Genomic DNA, 27551 nt, shown 5'->3' with positions numbered 1-27551 from the left:
AAGAATACATTTCAGGGGGTTTTGACTGATCTCTCCACCTGAGGAACCACCGCTCCAACCAAGGCCAGCACTCCTCATGCCCCTCTGCAGTCAAATGCCCCCCACAACCCCCACAAAAACCAATTCTCTGACTTGTGTCATCATAGGTCAGTTTCTCATATTGCCGCACTTCAAGTAAGTGGAATCATACAGTGTGTACTATCTGGTGTACAAAATCCCACGTGTTGGCAACCAGAATGCTCATTCGTTGCTGGTGGGAATGTAAAATGGTACAGCCACTTTGTAAAACAGTTTGGCAGTTTCTTATAAAGTTAAATATATGCTTACCATATGACCCAGCAATTCCACTTCTAGATATTTACCTAAGAGATAAGAAAACATATGTCCACAAAAAGACTTGTAGACTTGCGGTTCAGAGCAGTTTTATTCATTATCACTCCAAACTGCAAACAACTCAAATGTCCCTAAACAGGTAAATGGAGAAACAAATTGTGGCATATTCACTCAACAGAATACTACACCACAATAAAAGGAATCAAACTACCCACACATGAAACAGCGGGTGAATCTCAAAAACATTATGCTGAGGTAAAGTAGCCAGACACAAAAGAATACGTTTTGTATTATTCCATTTACGAAAATCTTTTCTTTCTTTCTTTTTTTTTTTTATATCGTCACAGCATCTGTAAGCAGTGCATATAGATGGGAGATGTTGAATCCATGTTTGGTATACATTTGAATTCACCCATCACTTTGCACTCACCTCACACCTCCGAGATTACTTGTTCAGTCCTCCTGTCTTACAAATAAGGAAATAAAGCCCCAAAGTTGAGATGACATGTATAAGGCTGCTTTCCCAATAAAGGAAAGAACTGGAACCCCTACCAGCTTCTAGGCAGTTAATGAATTTTTAAATACGTCTGTTCACTTCTCAGTCTTTTGGAACGTGCTGAGGGTCTGAGGGGAACTCTTGGTCCTCAAAGAGCCATTGGAGCCTCTGCCAAGCAGTGTGGGTTCCTGCCACGGGCCTCAGACTGAGGGAGCATGTATAATGCAGGCCGAACGCATCTCTGCAGAATAAGTGGACACTTCCCTTCCCTCAAGGACCCTGGTCCTCTCTGGGGACGCTTGGATGTATGAACATACACACCCATACACACGTACACACATACACACACATCTCAGTTGCCATATAAGACATGTGAGGTTCTTCAAAATTACCTCCAAAAAAGCAACTTGGTATTAACCCCAGGCTGCTGTGTGGTCAACGGGGCAGTAAAGTGATATTCATGTACCTTCTGGAGTATAGCTTTAGTTGGACTTATCCCTAGGCATGTTATGGAATACTTCCGAATTCAGCCACGTTTCCACTCTTGGAACCGATGGTGACCTTCAGCCGTCATCTTGTCGGTCCCGTGGGCCAGTCTCAGTTCTTTCAGGAAGATAGAAGCTACTCTGATGTGTTCCAGGTATGAAACGGCTCAAAGCCAGGGCTGAGCCTTGCTGTGGGAAGGGCGAGCAGAGAAAAGATGAGGGAAGCCCTGGCCAAAGCTCTCGGCCTCCAGCTCCAAGCGGCTGGTGCCGGAGTCGGTGTGAAAACTGCTGCAAAGCGGAAGCAGCTCCAGGAAGCTGTCTCCAGCCCGGGTAGCCTACTGCCCCCAAGTCAGGTGACTCCGAAGAACTTGCCTGGAAGCTGCTGAGACGCTACCCCCCCCCACACCCCCCAAGGGCATGGGCCTGTGTGAGATCCCAGGGCTCTGGCTCTAACTGCCCGGAGCTGCACTCCTCTGGGGGTGGGCGCCAGGGATAAAGGAAGCGAACTTATGGAAGACCCCAGCACAGCTTGCTCCCCAGCCAACAGGGGCCTCGGCTCCCAAGGACATCCCAGCTTTGGGAACTTCTGAGAGCTGCGAGGAGCAGCCCCGGCTCAAGCACAGATGGGCACGTCCAGCGGATGGGCCTCTGTGACTCCACCAGCAACTTTGCTGGCTTTGGCCTCCTTGAGTGAGCCGGGACCCAGGTGGCAACCCAGGCGATGTTTATTTAGCTATTTTTTCCTGTTCTCCTCCTCCCATGGCTTGTTGTTGGGTTGTTTTTGTTTTTGTTTTTGTTTTTTTAATGGAACCACAAGTGGTCTGTTTGTAGTCAAGGGATTGCTTTCCATTGGGTGTCCTTAGGGGACTTTGCCAAGTACTTAATCACCACGTAAGGGGCCTCATGGTTTGACATAAGGACATCCTTCACCTGGGTAGAGAGAAACCACTTGACTCCATTCGAGATGAGATCATCTTTTCAGTGTCCTTTTATTCTCCCAAATTATTCAAGCAACTGTTATAGGGCGGCTTCCATTTTTAAAGAAATGACTTTTTAAAATTAAAAATAGGATAATCTTGGGCGCCTGGGTGGCTCAGCTGGTTAAGCGACTGCCTTCGGCTCAGGTCATGATCTGGAGTCCCGGGATCGAGTCCCGCATCGGGCTCCCTGCTCAGCAGGGAGTCTGCTTCTCCCTCTGACCCTCCCCCCTCTCATGCTCTCTCTCTCTATCTCATTCTCTTTCTCAAATAAATAAATAAATAAATCTTTAAAAAAAATAGGATAATCTTTACATTTGGAGATTAATGTGAAAAGAAGGTACCCCTCCCCAGTATTTCCACCTTGCAATAATACATGTTTACTTGCATTAAATATCATATCCTCCCCCCAAAAGAGATAATGTTCATATATTTCTTATAACCTACTTTCCCCTGTATCAGTCAAGGCTCAGGCAGGAAGTGGGCCTTGCACTACCAGTGGCGTAATTGAGAAGAGTATAATGAAGAAGCTCTTCACAAGGGTGCAGACAGGGTTGGGGGACATCAGAAGAAGGTACCCCGGCAGCTAACAACATTACCACCCCTAAGCCTGAAAAGGCAAAGAAACAGAGTGGTTTCCAGAACCCATGGGGTTATCAAAACTGAAAATACCACCAGAAGTGTTAGTTTTAGGAGGAGAAATGTAGCCACAGCCCACCTGTGGCCAGGCAGACAGGAAGCTGAGGGAATCCGTACCCTCTTGCCTTCTGGTCTCTCCTCCTGCCTCCCCACCTCCTGCCAGTGCCTCCCATTGGCCAAATCAACCAGAAACCAGAGGGCAAGGGCATCCACTGATGCATAAAGGTGAGCCTCCAGGCACTGAGCTGGGCGGAGAAGGGAGTGGTAGGGACCCATAGAGACAAAGAGCAAGTATCAGCAATTCCCTCCCACACGGGGAACTTGTTTTCTCACGTCAAAGAAGCTTTTCTGACAACTTCATTTTTAAAATTCCTTACTATGCAGTTATATGGAATTAATTTAACCCATCTCCCCATAATTCCCTCAGTAACCTTGAGATGATTTCTGATTTCTTGCTAGTCTAAATAGCAGTGCGATGAGCATCTTTATACACATGTCTTTGCAGACATGCCAAATGATTTTCTTAGGATAGATCCCTAAAAGTTGAATTGGGTCAAAATGATAAGCGTTTTCCAAAGCTTAATCTGCATTGCTCTTAAATTTAGAGATAGGAAATATCTGTGCATGGGTACATTATAAGGGCAGAGCTCTGGCAGTTTGGGATAAAATGGGATAATAAATGAAAGACGTTATTCAAAGGAAATGCCAAAAAGAAGTAGAGGAGAGAAAGCAGAGCTTTCCCTCTCTGAAGGGGTTTGGGAGTGCCCCTCCCCAAACACAGTTAAAGGTCTCCCCACCATATGTAATTATGTTTCTGAGTCCGCATTTGCAACCACAGGAACTTTCTCTATACATCTGGAGTGTAATACTACGTAAAGGCCTTCTGATTGCTTTTGCTAATGACCTGAGTCATTATAAATTAGACAATCATTTTTCCTGCTGCACATATTCCACTTTCTTCTGGTGAACTTAGACCTTCCTCAAATACCTACCAGTGCAGGGTTTGTAAGGCTGGAAGGAAAAAGTACTATATGGAGTGAAGAGAAAATCATCTATAATTCAGTGTTCACCACACCTGCCATGGACCTGCACTGAGAAGTGAACTTGCAGCCAGGTAAGATGATCAAGTGGCAATCATCCTAGGAAATCTTCCTGAATTCCACAGAACAACAATCTTTTTGACAAACATTCTTTGAACATCGATTGTTTACTAAGTACATTCCAAAATGCTTAAGTAAATTAAGATGTCTCAAATATGGCTCATTGCTGTGGGCCCCAAAACACAACTTTCCCAAGATTCAACACAACAAATTCTAATTGTTGGGCAAGAAGTCATGGTTCCTACTCTCAGAGAGCTTCCCGTGATCAAAGCTATTTAGTCCATCCCCAGCGTGTCTCTTGGAAACCCAGCAAAAGAAAAAAACAAGGAGGAAGCAAAGTTGATCACTTTTCATATCCATTACCTACTTTTCTTTGGGCAACAGATTTCTGTGGAGTCCTTAGCAGGGGCTAAAAAAAAAAAGGGGGGGGTGTGATTGAGGAGATAATACTCAAACAACTGCAATTGGTAGTTATCCTAATTCCAAGGGATTTAGAGAGGATATTGGTCAGCTTCATTGTATCAGCTATTTCCTCCTAACTAAGGAGAGGAGTTATACCAATGATATTTATTTTTCTATAATGAGTACCGAGCTTTACTGCTTATCAACTTAAAAAAACAAATGTTTGACATATTCCTGCAAGGACTAGGAATAGCAGTCTTATAAATAATACTTGTAATGGCACAAAAATACCAGTGTGATAGTCATTTCCTAAAACAATCAGCAATTTGAACCTTTAAAAAATTTCTAAGATGTAGAAGGAATTGGGCTCTGTGTTGTGTAATACTCTGCTATTAACCGACTCATAGGATAGGAACCATCCAATGACATCGGACAAGTGTCCTAACTTTTTGGGTTCTGGTTTCCGCCCAGGAATATGAAAATAGTACCATATGCCTCGCCTGGTCCTTCCCCAGTCTCTAAAGCAACCACTTCAGCCTTCTCTGCTCCCCTCGGTGCTCCCACACAGCCTCCCCGCTCTGCCCTTCGCTTTGACCTCACTTCCTACCTCACTGAAAAATTAGAAGCGTTCAGACAGGACTGCCTTTTTTTTTTTTTTTAATCGGCAAACTAACTGAATCTACATCCCTCCCTTGGTTTTCTTTTCTTCCACGGGAGAACTGCCCTGCTGCCATCCAGGGCAGTCCCCCCAGCCAGGCTGGAGGTGATGGGGCCGAATCCTCTTCTGCAGGGCCTCACCCTGTGGTTCTCCGCCCCCCACCCCCGAATCTCTACTACACTGTCCATCTATTCTTCCCTTGCAACTGTTCCCATCAGCATAAAAACCTCGCTTCTCTCAATCCCACTTACTCTCCAATCCATGGCAGTCTGACTTCCTTCCCCACTACTCTGTGAAACCTGCTCCTGTCTGGGCCACCGACAGCTGCCATGGATGGCCTCCGTGGGACTCTTCCCAGTCCTTGTTCAATGCCGTTGGCCACATCTTCCTTCTGGAACACTTTCTTCTACCTCTGCCGTAATACTGCACTGTCTTGATTTCCTCTCTCTCTCTCTCTCTCTCTCTCTCGGACTGCTCCTGCTATCTATCTATCTATCATCTATCTCTGCTCCTGCTCTCTCTCTCCCCAGTAGGAAATACCGGATGCTGCAGAGTCCTGGGCCTTCTACTCATCTCTAGTTGCATTTTTCCCTAGATGATCTCATCCAGACCTAAGTTTTTTCTGTTTTTGTTTTAAAGATTTTATTTATTTATTTGACAGAGAGAGAGACAGCGAGAGCAGGAACACAAGCAGGGGGAGTGGGAGAGGGAGAAGCAGACTCCCCGCCGAGCAGGGAGCCCGATGCGGGGCTCGCTCCCAGGACCCTGGGATCATGACCTGAGCTGAAGGCAGATGCTTAACGACTGAGCCACCCAGGTGCCCCAGACCTAAGTTTTAAGTAGTCCTTCAGCTCCTGACTCCAGACTTCTGTCTCTCGCCCTGACTTCCCCTGAGTTCCAGGCTCATATGTCCAGTGCCGTACTTGCCACTTCTTCCTGATCTATAATAGGTATCTCAAAATTAACATATTCGAAACAGAACCACAATTTGCCTAGCTATGCAAGTCGTCTTTAATAGTATCATGTGCCTGGCCTCATATTCAACCCAAAGCAAGTACTGTTGGATCTGCCTCCAAAATATATCTTAAATGTGTCTGCTTTTCTCCATGCTCACTGCCCAGTCTTCTTCCATCCACCGTTTTCTCTGACCGGCGGTAGCATGACACAGGCAAACTTATTGCTCTCTCCCCAAAACAGAGTGGTATTTTTTTCAAAAGATTTTATTTATTTCAGAGAGAGAGTGCACAAGTGGGGGAGACAGGCCAAGGGAGAGGGAGAAGCAGACTCCCTGCTGAGCAAGGAGCCTGATGCGGGCTCGATCCCAGGACCCCAGGATCATAGCCTGAGTATAAGGCAGACGCTTAACTGACTGAGCCACCCAGGTGCCCCTGGAGTGATGTTTTTTAAAACCTAAATCATATAATCATATATCACTCCCCTGCTTAAACCCCTTCAGTAGCTTCTCTTTTATTTTAGAATAAAGCCCAAATTCCTTACTTTCACCTACAAGACCCTGAGGATCTGGCCCTCCTTGCCTGTCTGCCTTATCTCCGATCATTCTCTCTCTCTCTCTCTCATTGCCCTCTAAACTCACTCTTCTTTCTAGCCCTCCAATCTGCCAAGCTCTTCTTCCTCCTTCCCCTGGAAAACTCCAACTCTTAGCATGGCTACCTACTGCTCCAACCTTTGGGTCCTGGGTCAAAAGTCACCTTCTAGAGGTCTTCTCTGACCTACAGCTGCTCTGCATCCCTCTCCAGGAAACTTACCATAGCTGAGGCAATCACCATTTATTAGCATTTCTGTCTCTCCCTTACTAGCATGTAAGTTCCTGGAGAGCAGCTTTTCTCTCTCTCTCTATCTATCTATCTCCATCTCTGGCACCTGGAATATTCCTTGCTAAATAGCTGTTTAGTTTAATTAATCAAAGAATACCATCAGCAAAAAGGTTTGGAATGAATCAAGAAGTGTTTTTATCTATCATGACTTTATTTCCAGACAGCCATTTGGACTCTCAGGTACATGTAATTTCAGTTTGAGTCATTAATTCCCTTAAGTGGAAGATATTTTTTAATAGTTTAGCTTCATTGTTTGAAAAATGGGTAAAAAGCACTCCTAGTGTGAGGGTTTGTTTATTAATACTGTTAAGTCATTCTATGCTTTGAATACAAAATACCAAGCAGAGCTCCTTCCTGTGAACCTTTGGGGCTGAGGGGCAGGATCTAAACTTTCCCCCTTTTGTTCACCCTACAGCCCATGTGTTTAGATCAGTGACCCCAGGAGATCAGGGAACCTGAGACTTGTGAACTGTCTCCTTAGAATAAACACAGACTCATCAGGATTGTGGACTTTAAAGTTTCCTAAGTATGTGTTTGCTTCTCAGCTTCCTTCACACCCTTCTTGGGCTCCGGCCCCAGCTCCATGTAGCGGCAGCTCCTGGATAGCTCAGAGCGGTCCGCTGCCAGGCCAAGCATCCCCCAGCTGCCGGTGACGCCCAGGCGCTGAGGCAGGGATGGCTGGCTTGCGGTGTCGTGAATGCCAGCCACCCAGGCAGAGCCTCGGGGACACTTGGGGCTGCCGGCTCACGGAGCCCCCAGGCAGGGTGGTGGCTGTCACTAGTCCACTCTAGCTGACTGCAGCTGTGTGCTGCTGTAATTTTCCCTCCACTGGCCATGCTGAAAGTGGCCGTTGCCCAACACACAGGCTCCTCCTCCGTTCTGGAGGGTTCCAAGTGTCTTTTCAATTGAGAAATGTACAAAAAGTCTTCGGTGGGGGTGGCTGTCTGGATCAGGATACTAATCCCATCAGGAATACCTGAAGGAGTCATCTTCTAAATGTGTAAATGATTGCCCCATAACACAGGGCATATACTGGGCAGCCCCACAAGGGCTGGATGGCAGAAATCCTCCTGGACTTGGAAACAAAGCTACATCAATCCCATCGGTTCAGGGAAGGTGTCCCCGCCACTATGTTTATTGGTAAGGGTAGGCCTACTGTTGAAACAGCCTATTTCCAAACCTCAGTGCCTTAACACCATAAAGGTTTATTTATTTCATATGTCACAATCCACTCAGGTCAGCTGGGAGTGGTGAAGGGAGTACCTCCGCTCCACACAGTCCTCCAGGGACCCAGGCTCCCTCCTCCTATTACGGGGATTCTTAACCTGGAGTCCACAGGTCCCCAAAAGGGTGGACAGAATTCAGAGGGTCTGTGAACTTGGAGTAGGAAAAAAGTATATTTTCATTGTCATTAACCTCTTAACTATAATTCAGCATCTCCTGCAGTTATGATTGACAGCATCAAACCACAATATTAGTGTCACCTGTGACTTTACTACCAATAGGAAGCAGAGATAGTTTCATATCACATTATAATTTTAGCAGATATCATGAAATCTCACTTAGGCTTAACACGACTTTGAAATGATGGTAGTTATTAGACTCACTTCAAGACCTTGTTATTCAATATGTTCATTAAAGAATACATACAGTATCAACCATATCACAAAATATTTTTAATATTTTGATAACTGTATTTCAGTACACTTGCTCTTCTTTGTATTTCTATGTGTTTTATTTTAAATGTTAAAAAATATTACTTTGCCTAGGTTTCATGTGAAACTGCCAAAAGGGTGCATAGCAAACAAAAGATTAAGAAGCCCTGATCAAGTGGGTCTCCTGAGTCCTTGAGCATCCTCTGCGTCTAGTCAGCAGCCTGGGCTGGAATGGCACTGCCAGGTAGTTTAGGGACAAGTCTTAGAAGGAATATCTATCACTTCTGCCCATATTCCATTAGTCCTAAGTCAGTCACATGTCCCCACCGGACCGCAAGGGAGGCTGGGAAATGAGGTGTAGCTGTGTGCTCAGGAGGAAAAGGAAATGGGGATCAGTGAGCACACAGAAGTGACTGTCACCAGGCCTATGGGAATAATCAGCAAAGCGGTGGCATCCCAAGGACAAGGGCCCTCTCTGGAGAAAACTAATCTCCTGTCAAATTCATTTCAGGAAGTATAATCATAATAATACCATAAAAACTACCATTGGTTGAATAATTATTCCTGTTGGTGTCATGCTAAAAGATTCACTTTCATGACCGCATTTAATCCCATAATAACCCTCTGAGACAGGTCCTGTTACTGTTCCTACTTAATAAGTAAGGGAACCAAGGACTTGAGAAAGTGAGTCCAAAATCAGTGCTCTCAATCACTGTGCTGGACTATTTTGGGAAAACACTGAGACCCTTGAAAAGAAGGTGGCGTTGTGTCCTGGTGGAAAGAGCAGTTCCTGGAGCCCAACTCCCTGCATTCCCAGCTTTGCTAGAAGCTGGTTTATTCACTGGGCACAATTTACTGAAACTCTCTATGAATCTATAAAATGGTGGCAATGATAGTATCTATCTCTTAGAATTAAATGAGGTAAACTTTCGTAACAGCACGTGGCATATGGTAAGTGCTCGACTGATGTTAGATACCGTCATTAACGCCTAAATGACACTGTGACCACCTTAATAAAAGTGAACTAAATATTCAGGGCAACTTAGTATCCATGAAGGATGCAGAAAAATGCCTGAGATCACCAAGATCCTTACCAGCTGGCAGGGAGGGGGCTGCTCCCTAGAATGGTATGCTGAATTATAGTCAAGATGATGGGAAGTTGTTACCTTTTTTAAAAAAAAAGATTTATTTATTTATTTTGGAGGAAAAGAGAGAGAGAGAGTGCAAGGTGGAGGGGCAGAGGGAGAAGGAATGGAAGAGAATCTGAAGCAGAGTCCCCAGTGAGGACCCAGTCCAACACGGGGCTCGATCCCACGACCATGAGATCATGACCTTGGCCAAAATCAAGTCAGACGCTTAACTGACTGAGTCGCCCAGGCACCCCAAATTGTTACTTTTCTCTTTTTTTAAGATTTATTTATTTAGTTAGTTATTTGAGGGAGATAGAGCACAAGTGGAAGGGAGGGGAAGAGGGAAAAGCAGGCTCCCCGCTGAGCAAGGAGCCCAATGCACGACTCGATCCGAGGACCCTGGGATCATGACCTGAGCCGAAGACAGACGCTTAACCGACTGAGCCACCCAGGCGCCCAAGTTGTTTCTTTTCTAACGAAGGTGGAGAAAATATGTTGGGATGACAGAAAATATGGATGGGTTAGTTTTCATTTTAATATAACTTTCTCCTGTTTACAGAATTCTATGAAGGTGATGTTCAAATGCCTGTGGAAGAACTGCGGGAAGGTGCTGAGCACTGCGGCGGGAATCCAGAAACACATACGGACCATCCATCTTGGGTAAGGCAACCCTCCCTTCAGGGCTTGGTGTGGCCTCCAGGAGCTCAACTTCGGGCCACCTGCACTCAGAAATTACACACCACACTAAGTCTGAACACAGGAATAGAGACTGGGCTTGCTTGGTCTTCGTAATCCCTGTGGAGATGGCCACTCAGATCACACGGGCCAATATGGCACAGTGGAAAGAATGTGGATTTAACCTTGCAAAGCCTCCCCAATTTGCTTACTAAGTGACCTTAGGCAATCTACTGCTCTGAGCCTCAGTACCCTCTGAAAATGAGGCTAATAGTAATATCAGCCCAGCAGGGTCATGTGTAAGGGTCAAAAATAAAATGTATGTGAGAATGTATTTAAAAAATATAGAACACTAGGGTAGGGTGGGTTCCTTGGACCCCCTGAAATTTTCTGTCAAATTAAATGTGCATTTTTTTCCCAATAGGGAGTATTTGTGACTTTGAGCCTCAAAAGCATATATATAGCCTCAAAAGGGCTTAAGAACCACTGTGTCCATCAGTGCTGTGGTTTCTACTCTTATGATAGCTGGTGACTTGGCTCCATCATTTTCTGTTTCTCAAATAAGCCCTTTACCTATATGCTCTATGCTTTTCCTTGTGTTGTATAAAAACCTTTCTAAGGAAAGAGAACACAGTTTCCAGCAGCAGTGACTAGGGGTCCTACCAGAGGGGCGGTGGAGGTTCAGCAGTCTTGTCCTTTAGTAAAGGACCTCTGGGTCTTTCCTGCCCAGGGACGTCAGACAGAGAAGGACCTTGGGAGGCTGTACATCATAATCAGTGTGTATAAGGCAAATCCAGATGCATGACCAAGTCCCCAAATGCTTAGACAAAGGAGTCCTTTCAACAAGATGAGTATCGAGAAATAAACACTACAGTCACGCTGCCCAGCAAGGGACAAATTTAGGAAATGCATCATCCATACAAAAGTTGTATAAAAAGAAAATAAAAATGGGTTATAAGGTAATTCTGCTGATCTGTGCAGGTGGGCTCCTTCAAGGACTGTGGAGAGAAGCAGGGATCTAGCGCGCTTACCTGTAGTGCCGAGGTTTGGGGACACAGCCAGACCCTTCCAGAGTATAGCACACGGAAGGTTACGGAGCACTGGGGGCATGGTGCCGCAAGGCTGGGCTTCTGCTCACCTCACCAGGGGGGCTGTCTACCTTCACCCTCCAAGAAACACACACCCAAACACTGCAGGGCACAATACCCTCATTCCTGTTTCTGAAGGCTCCAGGGAAGGAAATCCTGCAGTGTCTCCCCTCAAACCTCATTGTCAGGACAACTCATAATGCAAATAGCTCAGAGTTATTTAAAGGTTTAGAAAAAAAACTTCCCGAAGCTATAACCAGGAGCTAGGGTATTTGTTTTCAAGTCCATCTGCCCAGAAAACTGAACCCTATTCAGTACCTCGAAGAAGCGCATGCCGCACATATGTATTTATAGACCATAAGTGGCATCTCACGATTTTTCTTTGAGCTCCCGGGCTGCTCTCATGGTGGGTAAAATTCAAAATGCAGCCACTACTATTTGCTTCCCTAGGATTCCCTTTTTACATTGTGCTCTTAAAATTGGTGAATTAGGATTCACAACCCTGCCGGCCACTGCCCAGGGATGGGCGTGGGTCAGCAGAACTCCAAGGCCAGTCTGTGTGTATATGAAGCCTGAGGCCTGAGCTCTCTCACGGACTGGGGGAGGGAAATCACCTTTGCTTTAATCCATGAGCTCAATTATGTGATGTAGGACGATGGAACATTTTAATGAATGTTGGCTGGTGGGGAGAGAAGGGGAGCATACCAAAGCCAGAATATATAATATATATCACATCTGATATAGCTGCAGTGCGCACCAAGAGTATAAAAATTACACTGTTTTTCTCTTAAATCTCACTCCACTCTTGTACAGCAGGGGCTGATCCTGATTTATCCCCGTGTGGGACACACAGTTTCCCCGAGGCCTGTGTGTCTATTAGTGGCCCTCAGCAGCCAGTAACAACTCGGCCTGCCCTTTACTGGAAAGGAAGTGGGGACAGGAATAGAATAGGCGCACATTCTTGGGCCCACTCTCTGGGGTCTTTAATGGTGTGCTTGTCAGAAAGCCAAGCCCTGCCAGACCTGGTACAGTCCAGAGACACCTCCCCAGACGCCTCGGCCGGAGAGCTCAGGGAAATGGGACAAGGTTGGGAGAAGCCGCAGATATGACCAGACAGAAAGGCTGAGTAGAAGGGGAGATTTTTATTTTAGGTTCTATATAGGACTTGGAAGTGGGGGGGTGGGGGGGTCAGTTTATTCCAAGTGAGTGATCTACTACTGCTGGATATGTTCATGAAATTTGGGGATACCTCATGGGAGGGAGATGTACAGAGGCCATCCTATAAAACCAGGTTGCTAGACATGTGCCACTTCTCTAGAAATTAACAAATTGAATAAATCTTTTCTAAGGTGATGGACAGGGGCGCTTGGGTGGTTCAGTCGGTTAAGCGTCTGCCTTCGGCTCAGGTCATGATCTCAGGGTCCTGGGATCCAGCCGCCCCCCCCACCTTGGGCTCCCTGCTCAGCGGGAAGTCTGATTCTCCCTCTACCTCTGCCCCTCCCTCCCAGCTTATGCTCTCTCTCTCTCCCCCTCAAATAAATAAATAAAATCTTAGGAAAAAAATAAAACAGAATTAAGAAAAAGTCATCTGACTAAAGTAAAAAAAAAAATTTAAAAAGATAAGGTGATGGACAATTATTTTATTTTACTCAAAACTTTCTGTGGAAAAGTACAATTGCCCATGTCTCAGGGAGACCATTGAAAGCACCAAGAAGATATTTCTCTGGGTGATAGTAAAAATTGAGGCCTTCTAACTTCAACTTTAGTTTAATTTCAATAAACGGTGCTTACAATGTGTGAAGCACACTTCTACACCCTGTATGTTTATTTGCTTAATCTTCACAAAAAGCAGGCACTATGATTATCCCCGTTTCATCAGTGACGAGCCCGAAGCACTGGGCCATGGAGGCTGCCTCAATCTCACACACAGCTGGAGGGTGTCAGGATTTGAACCCGGGAAATCTGACTCTGGGATTAATGCTGATAATCACCATGCTACAAGGACCTCAGCTTCATCCATTCAACATTTAATAGGCACCTACTCTGTGCCAGATACATCCATAGGTGTGGGGTGACACAGAACAAACAAGACATAATCCTAGAGAATCACAGTCTTAGGGAGGTGACGAGGATTTAAAAAAAATTACAAAAATGTGCCAAATAATTAAGTAAAATGAATTAAATAGAATGAATACACTTCAAAGGGAGCATAGAGGATCTAGCAGTGAGGAGTAACGTCGTGACTTCTAACCTTCAAAATGCATCCCAAATTTGACTTCTGGTCACTTTCATCGCCAGCCCCTCTTGCCCAGACACTGCCAACACTCATCTGGATGATCAATGGCAACAGCCTTCTTGCAGGCCTCCCGCTCTCGCTCCTGCCCTCTGTCCTCTGTTCTCCAGACACTAGCCAGAGTGCTCCTTCTAAAAAGTACCTTAGATGCCGCATAAGCCCCCCGGCTTCCATCACACTGGGAATAACGTGCAGGGCTATTCCCTGGACTACAAAGCCCTGTGCCACCTTGCCTCTGTCTGTTTCACTCCTGGTCCCCTGAGCATCAGCCACAGGCCTCTCTGCCCTTGGTGGAAAACACCGATACTGCCCACCCCAGAGCCGCGTGCTGCTCTTCACCGCATGATCTTCCCGCGCATCCTGCTGCGGGTTTTTCCCTCACGTCGCTCAGGCCCCTGCTCACACGTCACCTCTTCAGAGAGACTTCCTCTGAACACTCTCTTTAAAATAAATGCCTTCCCTTCATCAACTACCCTGCTAAAGGACACTAAGTCTGCTTAATTGGGCGCCTGGGTGGCTCAGTTGGTTAAGCAACTGCCTTCGGCTCAGGTCATGATCCTGGAGTCCCGGGATCGAGTCCCGCATCGGGCTCCCTGCTCAGCAGGGAGTCTGCTTCTCCCTCTGACCCTCTTCCCTCTCATGCTCTCTCTATCTCATTCTCTCTCTCAAATAAATAAATAAAATCTTTAAAAAAATAAATAAATAAATCTGCTTAATTTTTCTCTCTGGGATTTATCACCACCTGATATATTAAATATACTTCTCTTTATGGGTTCCTTGTCTGCCTCCCCCACTAGAATGTAAGTTCCATCAGATCATACATAGTCTGTGCTTTGTGCACCATGATATCAGGAGACCCTAGAAAAGTGCCTGGACATCATAGATTCTCAATAAATTGTTGTTGAATAATTGACTGATTGGATAAATTGCTTTTAAGAGGTCAAGGAAGGCTTCCCTGGAAGTGGACAGTTGAGTGTTGCAGGGTAAGTCAGAGTTTGCCAGACAGACAAGACGAAGGAAAAGCATTCCAGACAGAGGGAAGAGCAAGTGCAAGATTTCAAGGCAAGAAAGCAGACTGGGTTCCCGTAATCGTTTTGCCCTCTTTTGCCCTCTTTTGCCCTAGGCGTGTTGGGGACTCCGACTACAGTGATGGAGAAGAGGACTTTTACTACACTGAGATCAAGCTCAACACAGACTCAGTGGCAGACGGACTGAGCAGCCTGGCCCCGGTGTCACCGTCTCAGTCCCTGGCTTCGCCTCCCACTTTCCCCATCCCAGATTCAAGCCGAACAGAGACTCCTTGTGCCAAAACTGAGACTAAACTGATGACACCCTTGAGCCGCTCAGCTCCCACCACCCTCTACCTCGTGCACACCGACCATGCTTACCAGGTGACTGGCGAAGGACCGTGAGAGTAGTCACTTTGACCCCAGACCAAAAGCAGTCGCATTCTGCCGTGCGAGGAGAGGGTAACCCAGTGGAAAAACAGCATCACACAAGTAGCCCAATAGCTGAGTTCATTTTTTTCTTTTTCTCCTTTTAAAGCCCAGAGCTCACACTTGTGGGCTCTTGGATTCCGCGATATTGACTGAAGATCCAATCCCTTAGAGGTTGTCATAGGATTAAAATCCTTCATATCATAAAGAACTCAGAAGGGTGCCCGGCACACGATATAAGCATCTGTTAAATAAAAAATAAAACACATGAAAAGGTGAGCACTGTAAAGCTTTGGCACAATGACATAATCACCCTGTGCTCCAAATCTGGGACTTCATGCCCTGCCTTCTGAATCGGTAACTAATCCTCACAGATCAGAGAGACGATTATCAGTGTTCCCCAAATCAACAGCGTCAGCATCACCTGGGAACTTGTTAGAAATGTAAATTCTTGGGACTGCCCCAGACCTGCTGGGCAGAACCAGATCTGCTTCACTGGAAAGTCTGATAAGACCTTACACACAAAGCCTGCAAATAGGACTTGGCTAAAGCTCCTTTGTCCCCCCAACAATTATTAACTCTTTTAAACATTGATTTGTTTTAATGACATTTCAAAACATTCAAATTTTAAGAGAACATTTTTTTCCATAATTCTCAACTACTTTGTGCAACTTTAAAAAAAAAATCTTCTGTCCATACTTGTAATTGTGTTCTCCCACCCTGGTTTTATAAACATTTTCATATAACTGAATAGTTTTCGGTGACATTGAAGCACTGAAGTGTTTCAATCATTCTCTTATTGCTGGGTATCTACTCTTTAGTCGCTCCAGTTTTTTTCCACTATCTTTAATAACTCTACTATGAACACCTCTGTGCCAGTAGCTTTTTTTTTTCTCTTTGAATTCCCAGAAGAGTAATTATTGAGTCAGAGGATATAACATGAACAGCTTATGGTTCTTGCTATGTATTGCCAAAATATTTCCCAGCGATGCCAGTTATAAAACCACCATCACTAGCAGCTACATCTATAATTAGATGTAGAAACCTGTAGAAGAAACATCCAGCCACTGATTTAGTAGACTTACGCTCAAGAGCCATGGAATAGAGCTAATAATTAAATTAGCTGAAGCAATAAATTTCATTCCTGACTCTTGTTATGTTGGTCAAAAAGAATAATTTCTTCGTTCTTGTTCATCAGTGTTGCATGTAGAAACACTGGTTCAAAATCATGGGCATGAATCCATTCCAACTATGTTGCTCACCTGTATAAGAGTTGAAACATGCAGTAGGTAATCTAAAAGGTCCTTCCCAAACCATGTATTCATAATATTGGGATTGTTCTATTTATAGACATTATAAATATTCAGCATCAAAAATGCTAAAAACACAAGGAAATGAAGAAAATTCATCCCCTAATCCCAACAGCAAAAAAGCCCCTTGGTTAATATTTTTTGTATGTCCTTCAAGACTTTGTTCTATGTATGTTTACTTATTTGTTTTAAAAAAGGGAATTCATTGTAATGCTGTTTTTCTTGTGCTTTGTTTTTGCCACTTAATATATCATGAACATTTTCCCATACCAACCAGCATTCTTCAACAACATCAGACTCTGTGGATAGATCATGATTTATTTACCCACTTCCCTATTATTGGACATTTGCATTTCCGGTTTTTTGTACCTAATGCATAGTTCTGCAATGAACATCCTGTACCCATTTCCTTAGAATGAATTCTAGAAGTGGCATAGCTAATATACGAAATACTAAGAATTTTGATATATATATATATCGCCAACCTGCCATCCCCAAATGTTGTACCAATTTACCCCCTGGCATCCCTGTATAAGATTGTTTCTTTCCCAGTTTGACAGTGAAGCATTGTGTTTTACACATAAATATGTCCTAAAATAGGTATATGTATATATAATAAATTTCTTTTCAGAAACCATCAAAAACCTCCTGCTTTTATTCCTTAGATAGCTTGCTGAGATACATAAAAAGTTTATTTCTAGCTATTCTCTTGGACTATGTTTAATCTCCTCCTGTTGGATAATTCGTCTAAATTATTAATCCAGCTGAAACCACTTTCAGGGCCCTACTTAGGCAATGACAGCATAGGACTGCGAGGAGAAATGTTGTTTCATAACAATGTTCTCTGTTTTCTGTGGAACAGGCCACGCCCCCCGTGACCATTCCAGGATCGGCCAAGTTCACCCCCAACGGTAGCAGCTTCAGCATTTCTTGGCAGTCTCCTCCGGTTACCTTCACAGGCATTCCAGTAAGTAGAAAAACAAATAGCCAGAAATCTGGTCAACGCTGCACATAAATTTAGAGAACAAATTATAAAAACATGCAAGAAAAAGACAAAACTCAAAAAAAATGCCGGAAGTACTCTATTCCTTAAGTGACACTTGTAAACTCCCCAGCACGTATTTCACGATCCAGCCTAGCTCAGCTTGTCTGTGGAAAAAGGTGTTACGACAGGCATTTGAGAAAAGTAGGAGAGTTGCAACTGCTGATAAATGACTTGTTAGAAATGTGTTGAAATTTTTTGTGTCGGTGGTGTATTTGTATGTTTCCAAAAGGCTTGATAGAATTAATAGCTGAACTCAGATGCTGAACAAAAAGAAAAAGACCCTGTACATAAATGGTATTTATCATTATGAATAACTTTATAAAATTTATGACTTTGAAATTATTTCTGGGTATGTCATTTTGAAAGGTTCAAAAAAAAAAAAAAAAAAACCCTAAATTGAAATGCTTTTTTTTTCTTCCAAAGCTTGAGTAATCCATGCTGATAGGTACTCCCGAAAATAAGAGTGTTGAACTATGCAATCAGGTTTAAATGGTATATAAGAATTGATTTGACATAGTAAATGATTGCTGTCTGATAAATCGCCATGAATTAACTTGATTCCTAACCATTCGTTTACAAATATATTGGGTCTTTTGTAGCTTATCACAGAATATCCACAGACCTACACACTGTTGATGCCCACAGTGGTTTATAACTCCTGATAAGTTTCACAAAGTGGCTTATGATAACAGACATTAACCTTATTTTCTCCTCTCCACCCCTCTCCCCAAGGCCTCACAAAAGCGTCTTACTGTCAACCACTGGCAACTTCCAGAGGTTTCCAGAAAATACTAAGGCCTCCTACAGTGCTGATAAAAATGAAAGCGGCTCAATCAATTATGCTGTGCCCAGTCGATGAATATTTATTAAATTCCCTAGGAGAATAGCCAGCACTAAAAAGCATCCTGCTGGCAGCAATTTGGGAATTTGTAGCTTCCAGAAAATACTGCTGGAATTTGATTTTTAAATAATAATCGAGGATCTGGAGTAATTTTGAAAGTCACCCTTCATCAAATAGTAGTAACGGCTGGCTACTCTGAAAGAGCAAGAACGCAAGGAGGGATCTTGTTAGTAGACATTAGAAGAGAGCACGTAGGTAACAGTTTTGCTCTCTGGCAAGAACAACGATCAGCTGAGGAGGGTGTCAGAGGTTAACCATCAGTCCTCTGGGGGACTTTTTTTTTTAATAAGATTTTATTTCTTTACATAAAGTATCTTTTATTCTACATGTGCTATCTTCAGCTTGGGGGACTTTCATTTATTTATTTATTTTGGTGGACCTGAAAAGACCCGAGTGGCTCTCAATATCACATTTGAGACAAGCCCCCTAACCTAGAAAGGCAGCTACAATTACAGAATTATAGAGACCCACTATTCTGAATCCTGTTGATTCCTGTCTTTGATTTGAAAATGTTCGAGAGCATACACGATATGGCTGGCCTGGGGTACAAACACATGCAGCATGTGGCTGGAACAGCCCAGTTCAGACTTTTTTTCAGATTACCTCTGTGACCAACCAAAATGGAATTTCTTTCCCTTTGCTTTATTAATTAAATCATCTCCTTCTAAAGTGCAGAGAAATCACTGTGTGGTGTATGACTAGCTACATGTCCTCTAAAGTTCCTAAATATTTTACCCAGTAAGATACCAGCCAGGATACCTTCTATTGTTGGTTTCCCAGTAGCAAGATTTTAACACTCTTCTCTGCTGTGGACACTGTATCTCTACCCTCATCTCAATGCCCTAGATTGTTCGACGTCCCTAATTTCATTGCTTACCTGGGACAGTCTAGACCAGAGCTTCGGCAGAAAGAGTACAGAATAGCTGTGTTAACTAGGTATCCCATTGAAATCCTGCTTTCACTTCTAATGTCTTCTTTCACCACAAAATTCTCATCTATCTGGTTGTGTCATGTTTCAGCCAACACTTTAGACTGTTTTAGCAGCCATTCCTATTTCAAACGAAAGAGAAGGGGAGGGGATACTATTTTCCCAGGCTTTGTTTTACCCTAGAGAGAGGGCTCACTATGAAAAATGTTCTTTATGTTATATACTGTCTAGCAAGGCTTAAAAAAACGTGGGTGCTTACTGTTTGCCTCCTTCTAGTGCGGGCTGGATCTTACAACACCACCCCACAGAAGCACAGGACTGGTGCTCGTCCACTGACTGGGGGCTAGCAACTGTTCTCGAATTCTCCAGAAATGCTGTCCCCGCCCCTAGGAGACAGGGAGCCAGGTGGAATCTAAGAGCATATGAATTCCTACCTTCTAAACTAGTATAATAGGGTTTTCGGGCAGTAGCTCTAAACATTTTAAATTATAATGAATTAGTATCAGTGATGGCCTCAGCTATAGCCAAACGGAAGAACAAAGCAGTTCCCATTTTATAAAATGCTCTTTAAAGAACATGTTTTTCTTTGTACTCCAAAACAAATATCCGGAGGTTGTCAACCCCATTTAAGGTTTGCTTCCCCCCCCCCCCCGGCCCCACATCTTGGATACCTGGTATTGAGGTATCCAAGGAAGCATTATATGCTTCCTAGAGAAGGGAAATACTCTCCTTCTGAGAAATCCCAAAGTTTGCAGGATTTTATTTATTCATTTGCCTACACAAGATTTCCTGAACATCAGGCTTTAATAAGTTCCCTGGGTAAGACATCTTCCCGGAGGTGTGGAGTGGAGAAGTCTGTTCTGCCTAGCTGCAAATGTAACTGGAGGTACAGTCTTTTCTAGCCGAAGGCCATAGACATAAGGGCAGGGAGAAGACCCTCATTAATTACAGCATTCTTTGAGCTGTTTTTCCCGAACAACCGCGCCTTTTCTTCTAATTATCTACATTCTTTTCTGTCTTTTCTGACAGAAAGCTGAGAGTTCTTGACCCCGTATGAATCTGCCCATACTGCCATAACAGAATACCATAGACTGGATCGCTTTAAACAACCAAAATGTATTTTCTCACAGTTCAGGAGGCTAGAAGTCCCAGGCCATGGTGCTGGCTAATTCAGCTCCTAGTGAGAGCTCTCTCCATGGATTGTAGAGGGTCACCTGCTCACTGTGTCCTTATATGGCCTTTTCTGTTGCTGGAGGCAGGAGAGGGGGCGCAAGGCAGGTGGAGAGAGAGCCCTGAGTATCTCTTCTTATAAGGACACTAATCCTGTTGGATCAGGGTCCCAGCCTTTTGACTTCATTTATCCTTATTTACTTCCTTAAAGACTCCATATCCAAACATAACCACACTAAGGATGAGACCTTCAATATATGAATTGTGGGGGGAACACAAACATGCAGTCTATAACAAGCCCACGGAACCAAGAGCGAATCAAACTGCGATCCAAGGGCCATTCCAGGAGGGCTTCAGGCTGGAGGAGGATCTCCAAACCTAAAATAGCAGTGCTTAATTATCAGACGTTTAGCTGGGTTTGTTTGTTTGGGTTTTTTTTAACACCTCAAGGGAGGATTCAGAATAATATAAGATTACAACCAAGACAAGGAACGCTGGCTTTTCCATTTGAGAGAGAGAAAATCACAAAGAAAAGAAATCTCCCCAACATATTTACAGAGGGACACAACATTCTTCAGACTGCTCTGGTGTGAGGCTCAGATGCAAATCCTGACTCTGGCATTTACAAACCTCTATCTAGTCACATGACTTCTCTTAAGCAATGCCCTCAAATTTAAACCACGCCATGGAGTTGTATTTTTTTTTTTTAAGATTTTATTTGTTTGACAGAGAGCACAAGTAGGCTGAGCGGCCCGCAGAGGAAGAGGGAGAAGCAGGCTCCCCACTGAGCAGAGAACCCGATATGGGACTCCATCCCGGGACCCTGGGATCATGACCTAAGCAGAAGGCAGACGCTTAACCAACTGAGCCACCCAGGCACTCCCCCGCCCGCATGGAGTCGTATTGTTGAGCACAGTGCCTGGCTCACATGGAGCATTCACTAGTCTTGCTGCCTGTGATGTGTCTCATCGCTGTAATACAGTGGTCAGAAGTGTATTCTCCCTATTTGGGACTGACTGATATAACCCATATCTACCCAACATGGGGGAGAAATTAACCATGATTTTTGCAGACTAAAGTTCTTGAAACTCTTCTGAGGTCACACCTAATCAGCAGAAAAATGAGAGGCGTATGCTCATTGTGTGCTTGTGCTTGTGTGCTCCCCAAGCTGTGTGTGAAACTCCATTACTGTGTGAGCTGTGCCTTTCACAGCAAGGTAGCCAGGAATCGCTCTCATGAAGCCTGGGAGGACCCAACACCCCCACCCCGATTAAGACCCGCGGGTGCTGCCCCACAACCTCCACCAAAGCCCATGTCAGGACCCGAGTCCTTAAGGACTGAAGAAAAACGGTTCTCTGGAAAAAAATTAAATGGAGATTATACTTCTAAAAATATTTATTTATTTATTTATTTTTATTTAGAAAAAATACCATATAGTACTCTCTGAGTCTACTATATACTTAATAGAAAATGCCCCAAAATGGAATTTAGAAACAGTTAAGATATAAAACTAATAATGATTTTTAAAAAAATGAAGATTGAAATGTGGAGACCACTGGGAGAGATGGCCAACATCATGCTGTACAGGGCTTTATTTTAGGGCACACCGTATTTCCCTCAGCTCCATGGCAGGGTGGAGGGATGGAAAGAGTAGTGCCTTGACGTCATTCAGAACTAGTGCCAAGGTCAGCTGGTACGAGACGGCCTGTGTTCAAGTACCGGCCCCACCATTTACTGTGTCGCAACAGACTGAACTTCTCCCCTCCCTTATCAAGGAGGTGGACATGATGGCAATCTACTTATCCTAGGGTCGCGGTGAAGATGAAAGCAGACAGCATTCCAAGGCACTTCGTTTAACAAGCCCTCGCTAAATTACTACTACTGATACTTAGAACTCCGGGATGCTCTGCAGGCCACCTCCTGGCTCCACGTCGAAATGATCTTATCTACAAAATGCAGATAACAGCACTTCACTGGCAGGGGTTTTGTGAGGATTAAAAAATGATACCTAGACTAGTAGCCTGCCTCTCACATTTGTGAGCACTAAATAAATGTCCGTTCCTATGCCAGCTACTGCCTTCCCTTCCCCACCCTCAGCCCCCGCTAAAATAAAAAGCTTTCAGCCATGATTGTCTTGCTATAAAAAGTCTCAAGGAAAGCTCACAAGTTAGTTGGTCATCACACAGAACTGAGCCACAGCCAACGTGTGATGCGGGTTCTGGCTTCCGCTGCATTGCACCCCATAAAACCCAGGTCTGGGGTGGATCGGGAGGGGCTGCTGCTGGACAGGACTGTACACGCAGGCCCTGAACTCCCGAGTTAAGAAAGCCATTAGCAGGAGTAAAGACTGTAATCAGGGGTTATTCCTCCTCCTCCATAGTCTTTGGAATTTTCAAAAGCCTGGTCCTCGCTCCTTCCTCAAACCAACCACATCACCAGTTTTCCCATTTCAGTAAGTGGCACCACCATCCCTCCAGCTTCTTGGGCCAGAAGCTGGGATTCACCCTTGACTCCCCTTGATTCATCCCTGATTCTTCGAAAGATTTGTCTTCATTTTTTCCCATCCTTCAGCGTGTCCCAGACTCTGCCTGATTCTGCCATGAATCCAGCCCCTTCTTACCACCGCTGTCACACCCTAGTCTAAATCACCAGTACGTATTTCCCCCCAGATAATGCAAAAGCCTCTTAACTAGACTGCAGGGCTCCTCTCCAGGCTGTCTCCAATTCATCTCGAAGGAGCCAAAGGGATCTTTTTAAAGCATTAATCAGATGTCTCGCTTTCTTAAAATTCTCCAATGGCTTCCCTAGCACTTAGAGCAACATTCAATTCAAATTCCTCAATCACAGCCAGGAGGTCTTTCCTGAATCTACCACCTCCTGTCTTCCTACCTCCAGCCTCCACACAGTGTCTTCTGGCCCCTTGGGCTCTCTGCACCTAGGAGGCCTCTGTCATTGCTGCCCCTTTCTTCAGAGTGCCCTAAAGATAAAAGGCAACCTCTCAGGGGGACTTTTCTCACCGCCCTAAATAAGTAAATGTCCTCTCCCTTCATGAGGCTTTGCCTATTGACCTATTTCATTTTCTTCAAGCACTTATCACTAAAATGATCTTAACTTGTTTGTATGTATTGTCTGTGTCCCCACTAGAATGTATGCTCCATGAGGGCAGAGACTTAGCATTGTTCACCACTAGGTACCCACATTCTAGAAGGGTGCCTGGTGCATAGTAAGAACTTCATAAATATCCGTTGGATGAAGAGCACCCTGTCATCTCATATCACCTCATGTGAAAGGGGCATGGCACTTTTGCACAATTTAGAAAATCTTCCACATTATCAACCAGCTGATGGACGTTGGGTCACTGTCATGTCAACTAAACTTCTCCTAGTTCTCTCACTAAATAAGGCAGTATTCTTGGGATTCTATGAATTCTGTAATAATTTTTAGATTTTTAAAAATTGTCTCGACCACTTAAAACAATTCATATAAGCACATTCTAGATCACCACGGTGGCTATGAACACCTGAAGCATTCACTCCCTCTGGTTTGCTATAATGCACCCTGGTCAGGGATGGGATGCAGGGTAGCTGTAGGGGGAAAGGGGGGTCGAGATTCTGCTCCTGGAAAGACTTACATATCTATCCATGTCAAATGCATACACTGAACTCCAAAGCTTTTGTTTTTAAAAAATTATGTATGTTAACTCACCTCTTCTGGCCCTCACTCCTACCCAGCTTTAGCAAAAAATTAAGACCGATGGTACAGAATAATTCAGAATCATGGCAACAATGGTTTAAAATGTTAGGTTTTTACTTACCTGTTTAATTTTTTGAATTAACATCTAAGAAGATAACGCTGACGTATATTCCTTTGAATTGAAAGAAAATAAAAAGTGCTAGTACCTGTACTAGAGAAATTCAGTTCTATAAGTATGCCTTAGGAGTGTTCCCATGACTGTTCATTGGTCATGGTACTTCTGTGGCCATGTTGGCTTCTAGATAATTAAGTGTCTAAATTCATTACATGTCTGCTCTTCTATATATGGCAAGGCTGTGTATTTTCTTGAAATATCATTTATCTTTTCTTATAAAAACTCGTTTTTTGTAGCTGTTGAGAATCCCAAGTGCTGGGAAGATATTTAATATCAGGAGAGCAGATGAGGCAAAGGGTCTGGTAAGAAGTATAAGAGGAATCAAAAGCCAGGGGCCCTCCTGTTACTATGACTGAGAGGCAGAAGTGTAACGGGGCCAGACACAAGCTCTGGCATTGGGTGGAGCTCAGGACAAGCGCTGGCCCTGCCATTACCAGTTCCATGACCTTGGCCAAGTTCCATGACCTTGGCCCCATGCCTTGGTTTCCTCGTCCATGAAGCAGGAACAAGAATAGTACTTACCACGTGGGGTAGTTGTGACAATTAAAGCCATTGTCAATGAACCTGGCATGTAGCGAGTGCCCAGTAAGTGTTTCATGGATGACATTTGTTCTTGACTTGCTTGGACTCTTTGCTTCTAGTCTTTATTCCCATTTGGACCCCACCGTCTGCTGTATGGATGTCTTATGCAAGAGGCCATTTATTTAGGGGCTGTGAATGATCTCGTAAAGCAAACAGAGGGCCGACGTCCACATTGTGTCATTGCCATTGACTCGCTATATAATTTTAGATAACTCTCTTAACCTCTAGGGATTTGTCTTTTTTAAAAAAGGTAGATCATGAGGCTTAGAATAGGTGAGACTATACGTTAAGGTTTGGAATATTATTCAAGTGAAAATATGTTACTATGGGCAACTTGGAATACACACGTGAAGTCATGAAGATTTTTTAAAGTATTCGTTGTTGCCGAGTCTTTTCTGCTTGGGGAGGCGTTTAAATTTTGCCACAAGCATCACCATATCCGTGTTAACATGCGTCTCTGGGAAGAAAGCATTTCATCTCCGTGTCCGATGTTGACCACTGCCCATGTGGCAAAGGCTAAATAAAGGCATGGTGAGGAGAAACTGTCCCAGCATCAACTTTGTTTTCCATGTCCTTGCCAGGTGTCACCGACACATAATCATCCGGTGGGCACAGGGGAGCAGAGACAGCACACTCACACGGTCTTGTCCTCGCCACCCAGAGGGACAGTCAGCCTGAGGTATGACTGCTTGAATCGCCACCCTCCTCATCTCAAGGGAATTAACTGAAAAACAGAAGAACAGCAAGGAAGAGAGAAACCAGAGATACGATGTTCCTTAAAATTTCCCTGGAATGGACAAAACACCCTTTCTTTCGTTGCCATGGTTTTCCCCATCCATCAATTATTAATGAAGAGTTGCTGTGGGGGTGGGGGAGGCAGTTGGTAACAGTTCGCTGTAAGTTTTCTTGAAAAATAGGTAATGGTGATTTCTGGGTCTAGTTAAAGCCATATGGCCTTAACCTCTGTATTAAGAGAACTTTAAAATATAGTTTTTAATACAGGTCAATGAGAAACGCCTCAGATGTCCCTTAACCAGAATGCTAGAAATTTGAGAAGCAAGAGAGCACCTGAAAGCACATACTTAAAACTTAAAAGAATAAAGCTCTCTACTGGTATTTTTTGTATTTACTTGTTTAATTCAGTTTGATGAAGAGGGACAAGCCCCCAAATGGACAAGTAGAAGCTTGAGAGTTACAGTAGTAGTCAGTAGTAACGGCTGAGCATGGTGGCCGCGACAACATCCAGCAGGTGTTCAAGTCCTAACCTAGCAAGAACCCTTACTAGGTTTCTTCACACTGTTTCTTGCTCTTTCGAGGGATCGCAAGCCCTCCAGAGAACGCCCCCTGACTTTGTCCCGCTGCATAACTGCTCCTTGCCTGTCTTGCAGGAAGCCCCGGGGAGAGGGCAAGAAGTGCCGCAAGGTGTATGGCATGGAGAACCGGGACCTGTGGTGCACGGCGTGCCGCTGGAAGAAGGCATGCCAGAGGTTCACTGACTGACCCCCGGGGCCCCTGAGCCCCGCTGCCCTCGCCTTCCACTGCAGGCTCTGGAAAAGCGCTTTTTCTTCCGAACAAAAACACACTTGAAGCCCAGGAAAAGCACTTCCAGGAAACTTGGTGGAATGACAGCAAAAATAAATAAATAAATAAATAAATAAATAAGGTCACCACCGTCACTGCTCTTGCTGAGAACCCAGTGTCGGGCAGCTCTATTTTTTTTTTTCCTTGAAAAGAAAAGTCAGCCTTTTTTTTTTTTTTTTCTGTATGTCTAGGTCTGAAAACTGTGGACTTCCGTAGCAACTGAACCAACAAAGCCCGTTTTACCTAGAGAGGAGGCATATTTTGATAAGCTTTCCTAATAATGCCATTTCTGAGATTTTTTTGACATATTAAAAAAAAAAGCTACACGTTATTCAGTAGCGTTTGTACAGAGGACAATACCTGCTTTCATTGTGAATAGTATTTTCCCTGTTTTCCATTTGACTTCTCGGAGCAGTGCACATCATGACGTGTTGCTAGGAAGCGCAGCACTCTGGGGATCTCTTCTCTGTCTCGTTTGTCGGTTTCTCGTGTTTTGAAGAATGGCCCCACACGGAACCACCACAGAGCTGTTGGCCTAAAGGGCCCCGGAGGGCGTCCACTCGCAAAGAGATCACCAGCAGACTTCAGCCCCCAGCTGAGTCCAGGACATCCGGGAACACCTAGGCGTCTTCGCTTTTCTAAGAAGCCCTTGCCTGGGAGGCACGGCGGCTCATTCTCTACCAGCCGCAGCTCCAACAAAGACTGGCATGGGTGGCCATCCGGGTAAGCCTTGATGCTTCTTTCAGGGACGCAGGGCAGGCAGGGGCCCGGGTCTGTTGGTCACTGCTTGTCTGACGGTGTCCTTGCCAGGTTAGCGGGTCATCGGGCCTTCCCTCAAAACTCCACCCCGGACCGGTTTCAGAAAAGGTAGAGAACTCGAACTATCCCCACAGGACAGCGGAGCACAGCCTCCACGTCCCCACCTGTTCAGAGAGACATGTGAGGTCAACAAACCAACATCTAT

At 44.5% G+C, this 27551-nt stretch overlaps 1 protein-coding gene and 1 long non-coding RNA gene across 2 annotated transcripts in view; one reads left to right on the top strand and one right to left on the bottom strand.

Moving 5' to 3' along the window:
• The window catches only part of ZNF704 (zinc finger protein 704), a 225827-nt gene extending 198873 nt beyond the window's left edge, over positions 1–26954 (top strand). The window contains 5 exon segments of the mRNA XM_027583384.2: positions 10270–10370; positions 14890–15157; positions 17375–17479; positions 25588–25685; positions 26395–26954. Coding sequence (XP_027439185.1) covers positions 10270–10370; positions 14890–15157; positions 17375–17479; positions 25588–25685; positions 26395–26506 — 684 coding nt within the window. The 3' untranslated portion in view covers positions 26507–26954.
• On the bottom strand, positions 4–27076 carry LOC113916766. Its single transcript, XR_003518026.2, has 4 exons — positions 26948–27076; positions 24947–25730; positions 15155–15446; positions 4–1503 (listed from the first exon to the last, which is right to left on the bottom strand). It is a non-coding gene; the product is annotated as an uncharacterized LOC113916766 (long non-coding RNA).
• Positions 27077–27551: the final 475 nt, after the last annotated feature.

The sequence above is a fragment of the Zalophus californianus genome, chromosome 4, assembly GCF_009762305.2.
Source record: "Zalophus californianus isolate mZalCal1 chromosome 4, mZalCal1.pri.v2, whole genome shotgun sequence".
Lineage (NCBI taxonomy): Eukaryota > Metazoa > Chordata > Mammalia > Carnivora > Otariidae > Zalophus > Zalophus californianus.
The sequence above is the reverse complement of the archived record's forward strand: the minus strand, read 5'-3'. Positions and strand labels throughout refer to the sequence as shown.